The sequence below is a fragment of the Ostrea edulis genome, chromosome 1 (assembly GCF_947568905.1).
Source record: "Ostrea edulis chromosome 1, xbOstEdul1.1, whole genome shotgun sequence".
In the NCBI taxonomy this organism is placed as follows: domain Eukaryota; kingdom Metazoa; phylum Mollusca; class Bivalvia; order Ostreida; family Ostreidae; genus Ostrea; species Ostrea edulis.
The window spans coordinates 13,406,605-13,426,892 of record NC_079164.1 but is presented as its reverse complement, the minus strand read 5'-3'; the positions used below and the strand labels follow the sequence as shown (position 1 = coordinate 13,426,892).

Sequence of the window (20,288 nt, the reverse complement as noted above, 5' to 3'; positions counted from 1 at the left end):
AGGAGAACACAATAGAGATCATCATAATGGAAAATCACTCAGATAATGACGTTTGAAATGGCGTAATAATGAAGTAGCCAATCAGACAACTTGTTTTTCAAATATCACCATAGAAATAGTTATAGTATATAAATATTACATGTAGTTGATGGTAACATTGATTATTTTCACCCCGGGAAAACCATTGTCAACCGAGGAGTAGCCGTTCATTATACAAATTCTTTCACACCGCCTATCTGTTTCCGGTTAGAATAGGTCCTCAGTACCCCTTGCTTGTCGTAAGAGGCGACTAAATGGGGCGGTCCTTCGGATGAGACCGCAAAAACCGAGGTCCCGGCCCACAGCAGGTGTGGCACGATAAAGATCCCTCCCTGCTCAAATGCGTAAGCACCGAGCATAGGCTTAAATTTGCAGCCCCTCACCGGCAGTGGTGACGTCTCCATATGAGTGAAATAATCTCGAGAGGGAAGTTCAATCAATCAATCTACTGATAGATGATGGTTTATAATTTTTCAAAAATATATTGCTGAGTGTTTAAGGTATGTTTTTGTTTTGTTCAAATATATGTCTAAGTCAGTGGATGAACTAGATATATTACGTGATCATGCCTGGATAGCCTTTGCTAGACATCATCTTTTATCCACTTTTCATTCACTTTAAATGTTTTGTTCGTGCCATATATCACAAAGACCACACATGTAAAATTATATGTATACTTTCAAACCAGGGATTTTTAACTTTAACAACCTTATTACGTCTGCATAAATCGTTATTAAGTAAGCAGTTGCATGACGTAATTTAAATTTGGATTATATCACGTCTGCTAATTCAAAATGAAACGGTTTCGAATATTTTCCTGGTAGAATACTTCTCTTCTATTGACAGTGTAAGATTGCCTCTCTTGTTTTTACAGTCTATTTGTTGATATTTATTTTATTGTTGTCCCCATTTTGAGCGTTATATTTCGACATGTTCCTTAGAGCGAAAAAGGTACTTGTGTATCTAACTTGTGAATTTTGAACATTGTTGTTCACACATAGATAAATTAACAAACCCACCAGCACACGTTTAAGAAATAATTCTTCATGACGTAGGCTGGCGTCACAGTTCATTCACTCGGGTATTTTCAAAAAATGAATTTTATTTTTTATATTTACAGTTTACGATCGATCGGAATAATCAACACAAACAATGAGAGAAGGAGATAAGGAGGTCCCCTTTTCATGTGTTTCTCAAAAGTTATACATTCATAATCATCATTAGAAGAATCCTCCAAATTTGCTCACGAAAACACCATAAAAGCAAATAAATTCAATACTTTCATGACAGTGCCAGCTTCAAATGGATCCAAGCCCTATATCAATGACAGATTTCTCTTTGTAGCACCAAATGAAATGAATATCTAGTTTATAAACTTACATAATAAAAATATTGTGTGTTCATTGCCAGAAGGATATTGCATAGAAATACAATGTACCCTAAACATCTACATAATCTCTCTCTCTCTCTCTCTCTCTCTCTCTCTCTCTCTCTCTCTCTCTCTCTCTCTCTCATTTTTCTCTCTCAATTGTGTCGGAGTATTCTCGTTTATTACATACAATCGCTCACACAAACTTGAATATCTATCATATTTACTATATAAGGAACACAAATATATTATATAACAAGGCAATTATCAATATATCACAACGCCACTTTTTTAGGGAAGTTAACTACAGACAAATAGTTGATTTTCTACAGGTAAGTCGTGGTCCCCATCCTGACACACGCTGTCGGAATCAGGCCACACCTTTCTCCGATCTTCACCTGGGTCATTCCTCCTTTCATCTCCCTCATATACTCCACCTTCTGTCCCGTCTCCACGGACAGCTCAGACGGACCCTTCAAAGACGAGATAATTAAAGATGAACGGGGGTATACAGTACAGGATATCTCGGATTCATGGACAGAAGCCATTATAGACACTACATCGTCATTATAGTATTGTTTGTATACTATCGTCACTAGTATCATATACATACTATTGTCATCAGTCACTATAGTATTGTATAGATACTATCGTCATTAGTCATTGATATTGTTTATATATTACTGCCATTAGTCATTTATGTATACATGTATATGTAGTACTGTCATTATTCTTGTACGTATATAATGTTGTTATCAGTTTTTTCTTTGTTTTGTACATCCTGTCTCGAGTTTTTCACTCCTATTGAGACATCGCCAGCTGTAGGTGAAGTACCACAATCTACACTTATGCTTAATAGCGCATTGGGCTGTAGCAGTGAGAGTTCGTTAACATGCTAACGCCTGCCACGACATAGGACCTTTGTTTTAAAGGTCATATCCGAAAGACCCGTGATACCCATTTCTAAATGTCGAGCGTTTGGCGAAGGAGCAATCACTATCTATATTTGTGTCTTAGGTTTGAAACCCGCTCGTACTATGGCCTCAATGGCACGAACCGGACTCAAACTCACAACCACCCGATTTCGAAGCGAACGCTCTACCACTGACCTACTGCGTTCTGGTCTATTGTCATTAGTATTGTTTATATGCTATTGTCAGTATAGTATTGTTTGTATAATCAAATTACTTACATGCACAGGCTCTCGACGTTTTAAATATATATATATAGTTTAAAAATTGTTTTCCTGTAAACAAACTATTTAAAAAGGTATATCACGCCGCCATCTTGGTTTTCGTTTTACCTGCTGTATAGTTTGTTTACAGAACGACAACTTTTTGAATTTTATATAATATTTAAAACGTTGAGAGCCTATGCTTGCATGACATGCTTCTTACCGATGACGTAATTAGAGACCGATGATGTAATAAGACATACATGCAGCAGAGAATGACCATGATGACGTAACAAGAGACATGCAGTAAAAATTAGCAGTGTACACGTGTACTTTACCTTGCCTTTATAGGACTTGAGAATGTTAACCAGTGTTCCTGAGACGAGTCCTGTTCCGGGAGGTTTGGATTCTTTATAGAAAATAAATCAGAAAAGAAAGCATGCATCATAGGCGCCAAGATGACCAGACATTGTAATCTGATCTATGTACGAGACGATACTGGTGCTGACGAAATAGATCCCTTGATGGTTGATTGCATTATTTATCTTATCAAGTCAAAACGGCTAAATTTGTTAAAGTTATAGAAGTACAATGCTAATAAAAAGGTATAGACAGAGGTTTGAGATGCAGAAGACATGCAGTTGAAGATAATTGATAAACTAGTATACAAGCAATGTGACGTAATGTAATTATAATACTGTCCAGTTTAGTCAGTGATACAGGGGTGAGTTAAGATAAATCCCATCATACAGACAGTGTCTACCGGCATTACCTTGGAATACACGAGCATAGGAGTACTCTCCAGACGGCACGGCTCCAGCCATAGCATAATGTCCGTCAGCTACGCATGCGTGGGAATTAAAAGCAAAAACAATTAATCCTCTGGTTAGTAAGGTATTTTGAAATATATCAAAGTGCTATCAAGTTTTTTTTAATATTTGTATTTTTTCTGCATATACAATATAATCTAAATGTAATAATGTAGCCCACTCCGATTTTTTATTCTGATGTTTTCGGGAGAGGGCTACAATTCCGCAGGCTCTACGTAATGGTGCAAAATATTTTTTAAGAATAACCTGTAATAAACTCCATGTATTTGTTTCCAATGTTGTTTAAACCAATTGTACTTGGGCATGTCTAATAAAGGTGTTTTTCATTAAATACCATGTACAACTTACAAAATTCTTCGTCAGTTCCGCCATGCTTGTTATCGCGAGATCTCGTAGGTAGATCTACTGACAAACCTAAACATTGACAATTAACGCGAACATATAATTACTCGAGTCATTTCGACAAAGACAGGAAATTCATATGATGGCAAAAAAAGATTACACTCTGCTGTTTCTTCTTTTAAACTTGATATCAAATCTAAATCTTTTTAATACCTTCTCCGTACCCGTCCATTGAAGTAACCACTACCTTATATGGGCATATGCAAATAACTTGACAATCAAATATGGGGCACAAATATGAATCGAGAAATTGGAATATATCGAAATTGTTAAAAATGGTACAATAGAGCCTCAAAAATCGTAAGTTGCAGGTTGTAAATCTAAATATTGACTAAGAAACGGAGAATATCATTAAACGTACAGAAAGCCAGCAAATGGAATGTTGCGGAAGTACTCCGTATCTGCACCATTACGGAGATTCTAAGGAGTTGTAGCCCCCCGCCCCCCCCCCCCCCCCCCAAATTGGATAAGGCTACATTATTGCAGCTAACAATAACCATGACAATAAATATCACGTGTGTGTTAGTTAGGAATATGCTACACCAATACTACATTGAAACAGTACAATGTTGTTGGCAGTTAAATAACCTTCGTCAATCGAGATAAGTGGTCCCTCGGACGGTCTAGGAGGAGGAATTCTGGGATGCTGCATCGGCGGAAGTGGTTGTGGAGGACGCAGCGTTTGACCTCGTGGTGTGTTCTCATAAGGTGCCTTCCGGTTATAGTCCTCGTATAATATCGGCTCTGTAATGTTTTTAATGAATTCAAAAGAAAAGTTTAATATAAGTTTTGTAGCTCGTTTTTCTTTTTCAATTTGAAATCAACCTAAATTGTAATGAATGTATATATTTACTATTTTCAAATTTTTAAAACAATGTATATTCTACATATATGACGTAAATAAAGTTTTAACTGTACTTTGTAAGGGACAGCAAAAACAAAAATGCCAATGTACACACACACACACATACACACACACACACACACACACACACACACACACACACATATATATATATATATATATAGAGGATCCCTCTTGTTTTTCAGGTCAAAAGGTCAAAGGTCAAGGGTCAATCTACTCTGGACATAGGAATATAATGTCCGCTCAATATCTTGAGAACCCTTTGCTTGAAAGACATCAAACTTGGCACACTGGTACATCCTAAGGAGTAGATGACCCCTATTGATTTTGAGGTCACATGGTCAAGGGTCAAACTGGGCATAGGAATATACTGACCATTCAATGTCTAGAGAACCCTTTGCTTGACAGACATCAAACTTTTTTTTTTTTTTTTTTTTTTTTTTTTTTAAGTTTCAAGATTTTTATTTATGAAACAAGACAAAAACATATACAAATATACAAAACAAATGAAATACATGTATAAGATACAATGTGTATAAGATATGGTTATTATTTTACCATGGAATCAAAATAGATACAGTATATGTCAAACAATTGTAGTTATTAATTTACATCAACATAATTTCAAGTGACGGAATAATACTGCGTAAGAAACATATTTGGCAGTGTGTGTATAATAAAGATAAGTTTTTGGTTGTTGTTTTTCAAAAACGCCCCGCTGCCACAATGAGTCCACACATATCACGACAGTTCATATCCGACTCATTGGGCAGCTCTATTAGAGGACTGACCCTCTGAATAGTGGCTTCAGATATAACACAAGTATATATAATACACAGATATACACATGTATACATACATGTGCGTGCATAGATATAATAGCAGTAGTAAAAATGTTTAAATTTTATGTTAAAAATTTTGATATAAAGAATATCTATAGATTGGATACAAAATTTTGAAAAAAACTTCTGTTCTTTTGTTTTATATAAAAACCTGAGAACTTGACAGTGCGATCTCAAGTATTCCTTGATGGAACGAATAACAAAATCACTCGTCTCATCAACCTGCACAACTCTACAATACATCTTACATTTATAAATTCTAAATGCAATAAAAGAAAGAAAATAGTTATATATCTTTATCAACTCAGTATTATCCAAATAAAACCCAACAGCAATATGTTTCCAAGTAATTGTGAAATTAATACAGGTACTTGCGACCTTCCATATATGTCGTACATTAATACAATCAAAAATAAGGTGTTTTGTGTTTTCGATTTCATTTCTACACAGTTTACACTTATTTGTTACAGTGTTGTTCCATTTGCTAATAAGGAGATTATTACTCAATAAGTTGTGTATTAGTTTATAATTAAACTCTGCTAAAGATTTGTCTTCAATGTATTTAACTTTCAATAAAAATATTGATTCCCATTCCTTTTTATCTGTTATTTGGAACTCTCTACTTAACCTTGTAAGCGAGGGTTTTTGGAATTTATGCTTTATCAAAGTAGAATAGAAAATTTTAGTTTTATGTTGTAAACATAAATTTTTATCAATATTTTTGGTTTTAATGTAGGGAATTTTAGAAAAATCATATCCGAGTTCAAATTTTTTGAAAATATGTCTTATCATCTTATACTCGCATAGCCAGTTCGTTTTCTTAGTAAGACAATCATAAATTTGTTTACCTGATTTTAATAGCCCATCCTCATTAAAAATGTCTTTAACATATAAAATTCCACTTTTTATCCAATCATCAAAACATATTGATTTACCTTTGAAGAGAAAATTTGCATTTGACCATATTGGCTGAAGAAGGAATTTTTCAGTGGAGTTAAGAGTTTGGTTTGTGTTGTCTTGACAAAGGTTGAAGCAAGAAAACACCTGTTTATAAAACACTGGAAAATTTTTAAGAATGCCATAATTGTTAGTTGATGTTTCAGAAGTCTTAACTAAATAATCAATGTCAAGATTTAAAGTTTTGCTGAAACTTTCTGCATATTTTTTAATGATATGATTACTTGTAATAAGGCGTGGAATCCACATGGCCTTTAGGGCTTTAAGTTTAGACTCTATATCGACTACACCTATCCCTCCATCTTTAATATCCCCTATCAATGTGTTCCTTTTGATTCTATCTTTTTTATTCCATAAAAAATTAAATATCAACCTATTGATATCTTTTATAAACTTAGGATCGGGTAATTCTAAAATGCTTGCAACATAAGTCAATTTTGATAAAGCCAATGAGTTAATGATTGTACATTTTCCAAATAATGATAGTTTTCTTCTCTTCCATGATTCAAATAACATTTCAATTTCGTGATATATTTTCATCCAGTTTTTATTGTAACATTCAATCTTATCTTGACCTATATGAATACCTAAACATTTTACGGCTTTCTTAGTTACCTTTATTCCCTCTACTGTTTCAAGCTGGTTTCTCAGGTTTCCGAGTAAAATACATTCTGTTTTTGTGAAATTTATTTTTGACCCTGCTAATTCACAGAAACTTTTAATGGTGTTTATTGCATGTTTTAGAGAATCGGTATCACTTAAAGCCAGTGTCATGTCGTCTGCATGTTGAATATTTTTAATTTCATTTTCTAAGTTTTTATTTTTAAAACCGTGAATCGAATTATTTGATTTGATTTTATCTGATAGAATTTCTGCAACAAATAGGTATAAAATCGCAGAAATTGGACAGCCTTGCCTAATTCCCCTGTGCATCTGGCATGTTCTAGAGATCCAGCCATTATTTTTTAAACGGAAGATAGGATTTTTATAAAGTATTTTAATCCATTTAATAAAATTAATTCCAAAATTAAATGTTTCTAGAGTTTTGAACAGAAAATTCCACTCAACTGAATCGAATGCTTTCTCAAAGTCGAGAAATAATAATAAGCCCTCTTGATTATTGTTTTCCCAGTAATCAAAAATATCTAATATTAATCGTGCGTTGCTTCCTATAAATCTTCCTTTTATATATGCTGTCTGTTCGTTACTTATGTAATCATCGACAACTTTTTGTAAACGACGAGCAAATATGAATGCAATTATCTTGTAGTCTGTATTTGTAAGGCTAATAGGTCTGTAATTTTTTAATAGGGATTTCTCTCCTTTTTTGTGAATTAATGATATGACAGCAAGTCGTTGGGAAAAAGACATTTCATTTGATAAAAAAATTTCTTTAAGCATTCCAAAAAAAAGTTCCCAAAAGCATTGATAAAATTCAGTTGGTAAACCGTCTAGACCTGGCGATTTATTGTGTTTCATACTCATAACAGCTTCTCGACATTCATCTAAAGTTGGAAATTGGTCACAATTATTCCTCGCACTCTCAGATAAACATTTAATATTGCTATTATTTAAATAATTCTGAATGTCAGAAGAATTTATATTTTTAGTATCATACAGATTTTCATAAAAATTACACATTTCACTCAAAATATCTTCATCAGTAGTTAAAGTTTCTTTTCGTTCGTTCTGTAGTTCATTAAGAACATTCTGTGATTGATGCTTTTTTTCTATACTTAAAAAATACTTGGTGTTTTTTTCTCCTTTGTCGATCCACTTAGCGCGTGACCTAATTTGAGCTCCTTTTGCTTTTTTATCATACAAGTCATTTAATTGCGACTCCAAGTCTCTCTTTTTATTCATATCAATTTGGAGATGTGGGAGAGATTCTATTTCATTTATTTCTTTTTCAATGTTTGAAATTGTATTCTTAAGATTTTTCTGCGATTTGATTGAAAAATGTATAGAAAGTAACTTAATTTTATGTTTTAAAATTTCCCATTTTTGCGTGTTTGTTCCTTGTGAGTTTTTTATATTTTGTATAATATTTACAATTTGGTTTTTATATTCGCTACTTTTTAAGTAGGAAGTATTTAATTTCCAGTAACCTGTTCCTCTCTTGTTATCGTGTATATTAAGATTAAATCTAATTGCTTTGTGGTCAGACATTCTAGTTCTATTAGAATGAGTTCCTGGAATTTTCTGTAGCATGGGAGATTTGCATTTATTTAGAAAAGTTTTACTAATGAATACAAAATCGATTCTACTTTTGGGTATGTCAGAAGCATCACACCACGTGAAACCATCTGTTTTATCATGTTTACTTGTCCATAAATCGACAAGATTTAACTGAATTATTATGTCATTTAACACTTTAGAGCTTTTATCTGAACAATTATCTATTTTACAGTTGAAGTCCCCACATATAATAATATTGGATGAAATGTTCGAGTAATTATTAATGAAAGTTCTTAATCTTTTGAAAAATTGGATTCTACATGATTCATTATTTGGTGCATATATATTAACTAAAGTCAATTCTATGTCATGTAATTTCACGTTGATTAATAATTTTCGTCCGTCTTTTGATCTGTGAGTATTAAGAATATTAATGTCTAATCCATTTTTAGTCAGTATTGAAACACCTCTGGTAAATGTTGAATCAGAAAAGCAGTGTATAGCTTTTCCATACCATGAAAAATTATACAACGATTCGTTTTCTTCAATGAAATGCGTTTCCTGTAAAAAGGCAATATCTATTTTTGAATGTTTTAACCAATTATAATATTTTAAACGCTTTTCTTTGGTATTTAAACCTCTTGCATTAACAGACACAAATTTAAGGTTGTCCATGCTTCAAACAAAAAATTCATACTAAAGAAAAACATTTCTATTTACCTTAAACAGAAACAAAGACATTGTCCTTTTGAAGTCCGAGTTAAGGGTTTGGATATTATGCGAGCACAAAATGTAATGTGAAATTAGCCCTTTCCGCCGCGATTTTTAGAGTCAAATGCATTTCCTTTAGGAGATGCCGTTTTGGTTCCCGAGACGGCACTCTTCATCTGTGTGAGAGTCGCTTGTTGAGATCTGGTTCTCTCTCTTGGGGTAGTCTGTGTCTGTGTGAGAGTCGCTTGTTTAGATCTGGTTCTATCTTTAGGGGTATTCTGTTCGAGATTTATTTGTTGAGATCTGGTTTTCTCTATTGGGGTAGTTTGGAGAGACTGAGGACGATTTGGAGGTTGGCGGAGACGCGAGGCAATTTCTGAGAGAATGCAGCCAAGTTTGTTGGTGCCTGGCCAAGCTTCAGCACACGTGTGAATGGTAGCATCCTTGTCCAGCCCAGAAGCCCAGAAATCATCATATGTGGACTCAACAAACACATGATTCCTTTTTTGGGTTTTGAGAGAATCGGCGAAAACCGGAACTTGTTCAGCTTTGGCCTCTATAATTTCTGTCATAATCTGGATTTGGTTTAACGAAAAACTGGGTGACGGCAAGACGTGTTTCCCAATTTTTTTCGCATCTAGGGCAGATTTAGCTATTTGTATTGCTGAAGCTCTCTGTAGATCACCGCTACGCATCGCTTTCACGTATTGAAAGGCGTGTTCTGCAGACTTATGGTTTACACCAAATAACTGCAAATCACATGGGAAAAAGTTAGACAAACAGTTGTCTTGGCCAGCAAAAGGAATGACGTTGGGTGCTGATTCAGTATAGTATTCACATTCATGGTTTCCAGGTTCGTGACCTTCGGATTTGCAAATTTTGCAACGCTTATTGTTTGGGCATTCCTTAGTGTAGTGGTTTTCCTCCCAGCAATTCATACACCGTGGAGTGCGTTTGGTGGACGGTTGACCGTAGTGGTAAATAGTACATCTTAAACCGGCACAAATAGCTGTACGTGAAAGGAATATACCTTATATATACAGACATCAAACTTGGTACGCCAGTACATCTTCAGAAGAAGATGACCCCCATTGATTTTGAGGTCACATGGTCAAAGGTCAAGGGTCAAACTAGACATAGGAATATACTGTCCGCTCAATATCTTGACAACCCTTTGCTTGACAGACATCAAACTTGGTACACTGGTACGTCGTCAGGAGAAGATGACCCCTATTGATTTTGAGGTCACATGGTCAAGGTCAAGGGTCAAACTGGACATAAGAATATACTGTCCGTTCAATATCTTGAGAGCCCTTTGCTTGACAGACATCAAACTTGGTACACTGGTACATCTTCAGGAGAAGATGATCCCTATTGATTTTGATTTCACATGTTTAAAGGTCAAGGGTCAACCTGGACATTGGAATATACTGTCCGCTCAATATCTTGAGAACCCTTTGCTTGACAGACATCAAACTAAGTACAGTGGTGTATATTCAGGAGGAGATGACTCCTATTGATTTTGAGGTCACATGGTCAAAGGTCAAACTGAACATAGTAATATACTGTCCACTCAATATCTTGATAACCTTTTTGCTTGACGGACATCAAACTTAGTACACAGGTACATTTTCAGGAGAAGACGACCCATATTGATTTTGAGGTCAAAAGTCAATTGTTGAACTGGACATAGTAATATCTTGTTTCCTATATTTTAAGAATTGTTTGCTTGATTAACACCAAACTTGGTACACTGGTACAGCATAAGGAGTAGATGACCCATATTGTTATTTAGGTCACATGGTCAATTCACTCTTGACATAGGAAGATATTGTCTGCTCAATATTTTGAATTGATGATACTACTATCAATTAAATGATGTGTGTGTGTATAACCCTTTTCAATTTTGCACCATGGGGGGGGGGGGCATATGTGTTTTACAAACATCTCTTGCTATTATATATATATATATATATATATATATATATATATATATACACACATGCACATACATACCTGGGCGTATACCAGATAGTTTATTGCTGTCTATGAATTCTTGTAGGTCTTTAGAAATATCGCAGTATTGGAGGACGTTACGCACAGCTTCAGAGGACTGTCAAAACAACATGGATGTATTCTTTTATTATTTTTCTTACAAAGTTCATAAAGCATCAAAGATATTTAAGGACAATGTAATTAATGCAATAAACTCTATATCGCACGGTGACTCCCCCTACCAATACTTTGTAAGGACAATAATCAGTCAATATACATGTATCTATCGACCAGCTGTTCCATTGCGCATGCTTCATAATTCGAAATCTCCAATTAGATGATAGTTACATATATAATTCATATCGTTACGTAAAGATGTGACGTGACGTCATATCTATGTTGGTATACAGATAGCAACAGAAAACTAATGTTTTTACGTGACTCTGATGACGTCGGTCTACATTGCTGTTACGAAAATAAGCGAGTGCAGTGTAGTTACGATTGGATCCACACATGACCTTTGGCGTGACAATACTGACCTCGTCATGGTCCACGCATGCCTTGGAATCCACATTTGTACATTTCCACACACTCTCTCTGAAAAAACTGATCCTCTGTTCCTCCAGCCGCTGGAAATGCTGCGAATAAAGTTTGTAGTAATCAAGAAAACGAAGAGAAATTGTGACGTTAGTTGAATATTCAACAGAAAAAGCAAGTATCAAATGACATAAAAAAGCAAGTGTCAAATGACACAAAGTCCACATCAAAGTATTTTCAAATGTCGACAGATATAATTTTAACAAATCATACAGCACGCAACTATCCACGTAATGTGTCTTTGTTGATTCCATTACGTTAAAAGTGTTTCATCATAATGCTGAGGTATCGACGGCAATCTGGCCTGGACTTCTCTATATAAAAGTCGAAACTTGTATTTAAGTCTGAGATTTTGCTCAAATTTTGACTGCTCAAATAAAAGAAAACTGAAGTTTGAGATATTTTCGAGAAATCCAAGCCAGATTAAAACCATATCTTTGATCCGGTCCCGATATTCTGATGTCGCGAATACAAATTGCATTAGCGACATCAGAATATTGGTGCGGATCAAAGATCTGGTTTTAATCAGATTGTATCGACGATAGGCGCAGTCTGTACAAACACAATGCCGCTCTAAGATCGGCGCCACTCGGGCGATCATGCAAGTAATGAGAAAATTTTGTAAGCTCGACTATAACACTAAATATATAATTACTTTACAGGCGTCTTCCATCTCCGTTTCCCACATCTTCCTAGAGGCTTCCAGCGCCTGCACGGAATTCTTGTAGTTGACGTCTGAACATTCACAATCATAGGTTTATACAGGTGTATACATGTTATACAAATGTCTTGTGCTGAATTATTGAGTTTACAGTTTTCATATATAAACATGTTTGCATACATTTCACTTATCATTAGTACTGCTTCAACTAGACCTTTGTCACGGACCATAATCATTAAGGGTCCTCAAATGTGTTACCTTGGAAACTCAATATTCTATCTAGAACCAATGCAGGACGACATGAATAACTCTCACCTGACTGTTGTTGTGCCTCATCTGCTTTTTCTTTCGCTCTTCCAGCCTAAATTAGTTATATAAAATCAAAATTTCATTGGAAGGAAGTACATGTATTTTGAGTCTATTTTTAATGTATCGTACATTGTGCATGAATTAATTCTGTCTACGAAGAGATTTGTGTAACCAATTTCATTTTATTGTGATAGAACCAATTTCCGTATCTCTTTCTTTTTTGTTTTTCCTACCTTCTTTATACCTACACTAATGATTGCCAATTGCACATTACAATGTAAACTATGTAATAATTCAAACACCAATATACAAATGTAGTACATCTAATTATAAGCTGCCCTCACATAAATTACCTACATTATTGCAATGTTCTTATATCCTTTGTGTATGTTTGTGTGGCTTTGTACCTTCTACAGAGAGGACGTATATAGACAATGTCTGCTGTCCCATCCTGTTATGATTTTCATGATTAATGGATCATATTTGCTTTAATCTTCCCCCCAGCTTCGCTTGAATTGTCGTTTATTATTTCAACCACACATCCTTATTATTGAGCAAAATACTAGCTGAGGAAACGACAGCCCATAATTTTCATTTAAAAAAAAAAGTATAATAAATAAACATGTTGTGTTTGTCTGGCGTTCTCTGTTTTCTGATTTATGACCTGTACCACAGACCTTTGTGAGGTCCTTGGAGGTAATCTGCACGCTCTGGCGGGCCTGATTGAACGCCTCCTCTGCCGCCTCCTTCTCTTTACACCTTGTTATGTATTTTTCTTTGCACTGAAAAAGGAAAATTCCATTGAGAGTATATTTGTTTGTTAGTAATCACTATGGCAATAATAAGTACTATACATTGCTTACAATTTGTTCGTCGTCTATTTTCTACTGCACTTCCCGAGTCATAGATTCTGTATTTGTTCTTTTGCTTATGTATATATAGCATCAGTATTTATTTCTTCCTTCATTGACAACCATGCTATGTATATATCATTCCTTTACTTATTGACAAGCATGTTATATATATATATATATATAGAGAGAGAGAGAGAGAGAGAGAGAGAGAGAGAGAGAGAGAGAGAGAGAGAGAGATACTTTATATGGAATATTTCACCGGCAGTGGTGACGTCTCCATATGAGTGAAATATTCTCGAGAGGGACGTTAAACAATATACAATCAATCAATCGAATGCAATGTGTATCATGTATGATCCTCTTAAATGTACGTTAAATAACTGTATCCCATTTCCATTCTCAACGACTGTGTAGCGTGTGAAAGCGTGGCGAGAATTCCATCGTCATCGTCATCAAAAGCAAGTTTTTTAGACTTGCCGAGATGGTCGAGCGGTCTGGTTACATGCTGCTAGGAGATTTGGTTCCGCAGGTCGTGAGTTCAAACCTGGGTAGGGGCGGAAGTGGGTATCCAAATAAAGTGAAATTTTCTGTGCTTTATATTAAATATATCTTCACTTGGGTAATTATGTTCATTTAAGAGTTCATTGCTATTTCTGTGCTTTCGATATATATATATATATATATATATATATATATAGCACAGAAATAGCAATGAACTCTTATATATCTATTTATCTATCTATCTGTCTATCTATCTACTTATCTTTCATCTTTCTATCTATCTACACTTCTTGACAAACCTCTACGTGTACACTGAATATATTCCTTCACTCATTGACAAGCATCTGATGTATTTCCGTATTTCTACTTACCGACATACACGATTTGTATTTCTGTATCTTGTCATTTTGACTTGATTTCGTTCTGTCCTCGATCTAAAAATAGAAAGTCAAGAGATATGACCGTGGGTACAATTTGTTTTTAGACTTGAATCTAAATATCTTAGACAAAATATGATGTTTTAATTCTTTAAAAAGTTATGTTTTTGAATTAAACATAATACTAGACTCCAAACCATTTTGGAAACTTCGTATACTCATGCAGTACATGAGGAATTTTTAGACACGCTCATGAACTATCGAATTACACAGTTCAGACTAAACAGAATAGTAATCAAAGTCCTTCATAAATCATACAGCATGAGGTGCTTGATATCTAAATGGGTGCATTGAACCCATAGACCTCACAAACCCTACAGAATGACGGAAACAAAACTTACTTCACGGCCTATACTAAATAATTGAGGCCCATGAATAATACTATTTAGGACAGATCCTTGCAAACAATTCATTATCAATTCAACTGATTGTGTTACCTCACAGTTTCCTCCGCGCGTTCCATTACCGCGTTCTGATAGTTAACATGGCGAGTTTTACGCAATTATCTTATTCACATAATGCATGCAACAGTTTGTCAAATTCATGGTGACGAGTGTCAACATGCGCGTAACTGCCTATACGCAAGTACATAACTGAGTATATATCATTTGAGAGAGAGAGAGAGATCTGCCGTTAAAAATATATTTGTGTCCCAAAAATAATTTTGCGTTAGGTATACATGCATATATAGTTCCGATTCATAATTAAATCAACATCATTAATCAAATTCAAAGTCACTTTAATGTACTTCATGTACATGTATGTACATGTAGTAGATGGATTTAGGATATTCTTTGTTATCAGTAACATTTATCATAATAATAATCGAAAAGAACAAAAATAAGTGGACAGCACAATTCGTAAAACAAATGTTAAGTCAGTCCATGTACACACGGTGAGTTGGCATAACAACACTTTAGAAAATAATTTTGTGCATTCGTTTTGTTTTTGACAAGAAACCTGTTTCTATGCTCAAAAACTAGATGACTTCATTGGTAAAACCCAGGAGCGCTTCCGGGGGCTTCGCCCCCACCAGGGCTTTCCCTGGATCTACTGGGGGTCTCAAGGCGGTCCCAGACCCCTTACCGTGCTTTGCGTACACTTCATTTTCTATCTGGCTACGCGCCTGGTCAAAGTTACATGAAACTCTCCATAAATGTCTACAAAAATCTAACCTACATGTATAATTGTCTAATGTTTATTTATAACTCTGTATTATGAATTGTGTCGTCACTGTGCTGTCCTTACGATCGTTCCCGGATACGCATCACTGATGAAGCATCTTTTGAGAAAACCTAAAAATTCACCGAACTTGATGCAATTTGATTGACACGTAATTCACAATCGCTGCGTCTGTTTACAAACAACACACCAGTTTCATTCGATTTCCATCGTCAGTAATATGTACTCATGCACTGTACACCAACACAACAACCCACAACCCTGTAATCAACAAGTGTAATCAACAAGTGGTCTACGCATTTCCTTACTACGTGTAGATTGATTTTTCATGACATTAAAGGACGATTGAATGAAAAGAAATGCCGATTGTGGCGGTAAAATCCACTCCATATCGTTTAAACCAATTCTATCTATGTATCTGTGAAGTGTATTTCTTAAATTTACACTATAATTTCATTTCAGTCGGAATGTCCAGTCGTTAAAACAGACTTATTATCTGTATTCATACGCGCATTGTTTACAACTGCCACGCATTCATGAGAAAATGCCTATCTTGACAATTTGTAAACAACATTGAAAATGAAAAATATTTATCTTTAAAATGAAAGTTAATCTAAAATATTGTGACCTACTTGAAAAAATGCATTCTACAATGACACTAAACTGACCCCGGAATTAACTTTTCTAACTAACCCCGGAATTAACTTTTCTAAACATTTTCGTATTCTGAAGCAGCCATGTTTAGATAGAAATCACAAATATGGAATTTTATTTAGATATAACATCACATGAATTTTTTTTCTATGATGCTGCCCCAAGAAAGATGATGAATAGTTACGAAACAAACAAAAAAAGTAATATACATGAAAGGGAAAATAGCATTGCTTCCATAATAAATACCATCTTAAAACAATGAAACCCACATAAAATGTCAATCGAGTCCGTCAATGGAGTTTCTTACATTGTAAAAAAAAAAAAATGTTTTACTATCATTCAGTTGATCTTTCCTCGTAACAAAAATTGTTTTAAATAATTCAGCTCAACTTTCAGAGACAAGATGCACGTAGGCTACAATAAGGACCTTGATCAATGAGACTGAGACATCCGTCGCTCTCCGGAAGACCTTGATGATGTGCGAATAAGCCATAGTATGACGGAGGACAAACAGGTTCATTGTTAAATGCAAGTTGTCGCTAAATGAGGAGGGGGAGGGCAGTATTTGGTGTCGTCCTGATTTATATTTAGCTTTGTACAGACCCAGGAAGTACGAGGTTCAGGAAATGTTCTATTAAACTGAAGTATGTTGATATACAGTGCATTCACTTAAGTAGGTAAATTCACGTAATGCGGGGATCGTTTTATGAGTGTAATTGCACACCGAGATGTTCATTGAGTGAAGACAGAGACAGCCTTTCTTAGTGCGCTGATGAAAACATGGAAAACACGATCACTTAAAAAGCAAAATATCATTCGCATGCTGTTGTGTTAAGAGTTAATTTGATATTCTCAGCAATAAAATGTCAAGGACCATTTAAGTGTATTCAAATTGATGTTACGTTCTAGAACCCTTCAATATTCAGAATTCCCAGATTAAGAAATGTTTAAAGCAATTTGAGGAAGCATGTCAATGTTCTGATGTCATTTTCTCACCATCCCGAATTTTCTACTTCCTTTTATGGTGATCGGAATATGAAATTGAATTAAACATTTTTTTTAACTGATATAGATATGGAATGCAATCGTCAATTTATCATCAATTCGTTTTTCAGGGTAAAATTGCTGATATCAGAAATTTGCGTTTTTCACAAAATGATATACGACCAACTGAATAAGCTGATGTTGCGGTTAATTGTTGTGTAACTGATGGAAAAGAGGTCAAATTAACTTTTCAAACCTCAGTCTGATTTTGGTGGACTTTATGGCTAGTACTTACGGTATGCGGCTTAATGACTCGTAATAGCGAAAACTAAAACGACTTCCCTAATGATAACAAATTCACGAATGTATATCCTCAATAGAGAAAAAACCCAAGGTACGATAATTGCTTTTAGCGATACACATCTATTTGAGAAAAGAAATGAGAAAAGTTAGTACCAGAAACAAGTTAGTACCAGAAATACAAACTAGATCGGACATACCATGATCAGGAAAACTTAATCACGACTAAGGATTAAGATGCAGAACGCAAAATGTTAAAAACGAAGAAATATAAAAATAAAAACGGATATAAAGAACACTGCATCAGCGCCTATGGCAATGCTGGCGACGATAGAGTTGATGCATGTGACAATAGTTACCTGTTGTTTGATGCTTTTTTGATCGTCGTCGAATTTGTTGAGTTCATTGTAAAGGATTTGGAAGTTGTTGCCCGCCTCCTCGTGGGAGCGCCCGATCCTCTCCGTTTGGATCTTCAGTTCTCGGACCGCTTTACCTAGGTCCCTAAGGATTTCCGAATATCGATCAGCCTTTCTCTCAAAATCATCACAGTTCGACAAGCGTAAGGCATCATTATGTTATAAAACATGCAAAATCACGTATAAATTATAGTACTTTAACGTGTGAAGAAAATGGATTTCTTTTTATCTGGAACGAATTGGAATATGATGGATAACGTATGTTTATATTTTACCCTAGTTCCTCCTTGCCGTCTAGTTTTCTGACCAATGCCTGGATTGCTTTGCTGTAGCTAAGTTCTGCCTTGGCTCTGAAATAACAGCATGTTATCTACAGGTGTGTCCAGCTTTATCAAACCAAGGTGCATAATGAATTCGCTAGCGATTTGTTCTCCAGGGTTTATCTAACAGTTCTGCATGGTGAAATACTTTATGCGAATTTTACATCGATTACACTATTACATACTACAAGTGACTACAAGTATTACACATGCGTTTTAACCACTACATACGTATAAGTGGCTCCACAATTACACATATGTGTCAACTATTAAACACGTGTGTCGACTATTACACACGATAAGTGATTTCACACGTGTATCGACAATTACACACGTGTGTCGATTATTACACTCGTATAAGCAATTCCACAATTACACACGTGTGTCGACTATTACACACGTGTGTCGATTATTACACTCGTATAAGTAATTCGATAATTAGACACGAGGTGATGCTAACCTTTCCTTGTAATAATCCTCCAATTCCTTGGACACCTTTCTGATCTCTTTGTTTCTCTTGCACAGAATCTCAAAACCTCTGGAACTGGTAAATTCTGGATCCTGAACATAAACACTTATATTAATGAGAAGAGACCCAACTGCGATCTATTGAAATGAAAATTATCGAGGATGAAATCACACTCCATATGCTTTAACGACAAAATAAGATTTTCGTGTATCGATCCACCGTAAGGTTTGCTCTCGTTTAGTTTACTATGTTATGGGTTATATATTATTTTATCTATATTTCATGTAGTACGTCCGATTAAGAGATTAAGTAATATCTTAATCTATATTTGACATGCCTGTAACATAGATATCAAAGTGTTTGTGTACTTGAAAGTTTTATTTTTAATAATAATGATTTACTGTTATGCATTACTTACCATTGTAAATGGCTATTTATTCTTTAAAGGGAAGTTATATTTCTAATTGGATAAAGGCAGCCAGATATAAATAAATTAAATGAATTATGAATAAAGGTAGGTTGTGACTCACTATTAGAGCGAGTGCTTTAAGCACTGTACAAAGGTTCTGTTGCTTAAATGGGACGATATAAAGTGAAACTAGAAGCCATTAATCATCCCCTTACACACACCTGAACATATACATAAAAATTATCAGTCATTTCAATGTTTACTCAATATTTCAGGCTGAAAACTGAAAACAAACATTTGAGTTAGACATTTACATACCCAGAAGGCATCCACGTACTGTGTGATCCTCGTCATACTATCAATATCCTCCCCAACCAATTCACGTGTGATGCACGTCCGACGGACGTCTCTTGAGCTAACGCACCTAACCGCAAGCGTCGATTTGAAAATAAAGTATAAAAAACGAGGAAGTGTAAAGTAATGCCCTTTTGTAGATCAAGGTGTGTTTTGATCGTTCAGATCTATCTGGGTCTTCCTTAAGAGTACACGAGAGCGAGGTTCACAGAAAAATTCAGTAACTTCCTTCCGAGATAACAGACCGTGTATTTCCCCCGTTGGGCCAAGTGCAATAAATATTTACTTAAACGTCACATGAACAAACGCACTTCTTTTATCTATTTTTAAAGCATGTGTGGCGGGGTTTGTAGATAGACCGGTTTAAAAAAAGCTTCCTGGTTTATTCAGATGAACAAACACATGATCCACCCCTAAGATTTTTTAATGCTTTGTATGTTTAAATACCCCTAATCAATGCTAAAGCCACATCTGTGCAT

General features: G+C 35.0%; 1 protein-coding gene across 3 annotated transcripts; it reads right to left on the bottom strand.

Annotated features, from left to right (window-relative positions):
* Window positions 1-1,123: 1,123 nt before the first annotated feature.
* On the bottom strand, window positions 1,124-20,218 carry LOC125661596 (proline-serine-threonine phosphatase-interacting protein 1-like). 3 transcript variants are annotated; one of them, XM_048893662.2, is made up of 14 exons: window positions 19,774-20,218; window positions 19,038-19,138; window positions 18,533-18,607; window positions 18,201-18,342; window positions 14,656-14,718; window positions 13,607-13,711; window positions 12,936-12,981; window positions 12,615-12,694; window positions 11,902-12,000; window positions 11,384-11,480; window positions 4,403-4,558; window positions 3,355-3,423; window positions 2,921-2,991; window positions 1,124-1,881 (listed from the first exon to the last, which is right to left on the bottom strand). In XM_048893662.2, the coding sequence occupies exons 1-14, from the start codon at window positions 19,807-19,809 to the stop codon at window positions 1,735-1,737; spliced, it is 1,287 nt and encodes a 428-aa protein (XP_048749619.2). In that variant the 5' UTR covers window positions 19,810-20,218; the 3' UTR covers window positions 1,124-1,734. The 3 variants fall into 3 exon arrangements, with proteins under 3 accessions (XP_048749619.2, XP_048749624.2, XP_048749632.2); XM_048893667.2 differs by lacking the exon at window positions 3,355-3,423 and having other exon boundaries at window positions 19,774-20,192; XM_048893675.2 differs by lacking the exon at window positions 2,921-2,991 and having other exon boundaries at window positions 19,774-20,182.
* Between the last annotated feature and the right edge of the window lie 70 nt (window positions 20,219-20,288).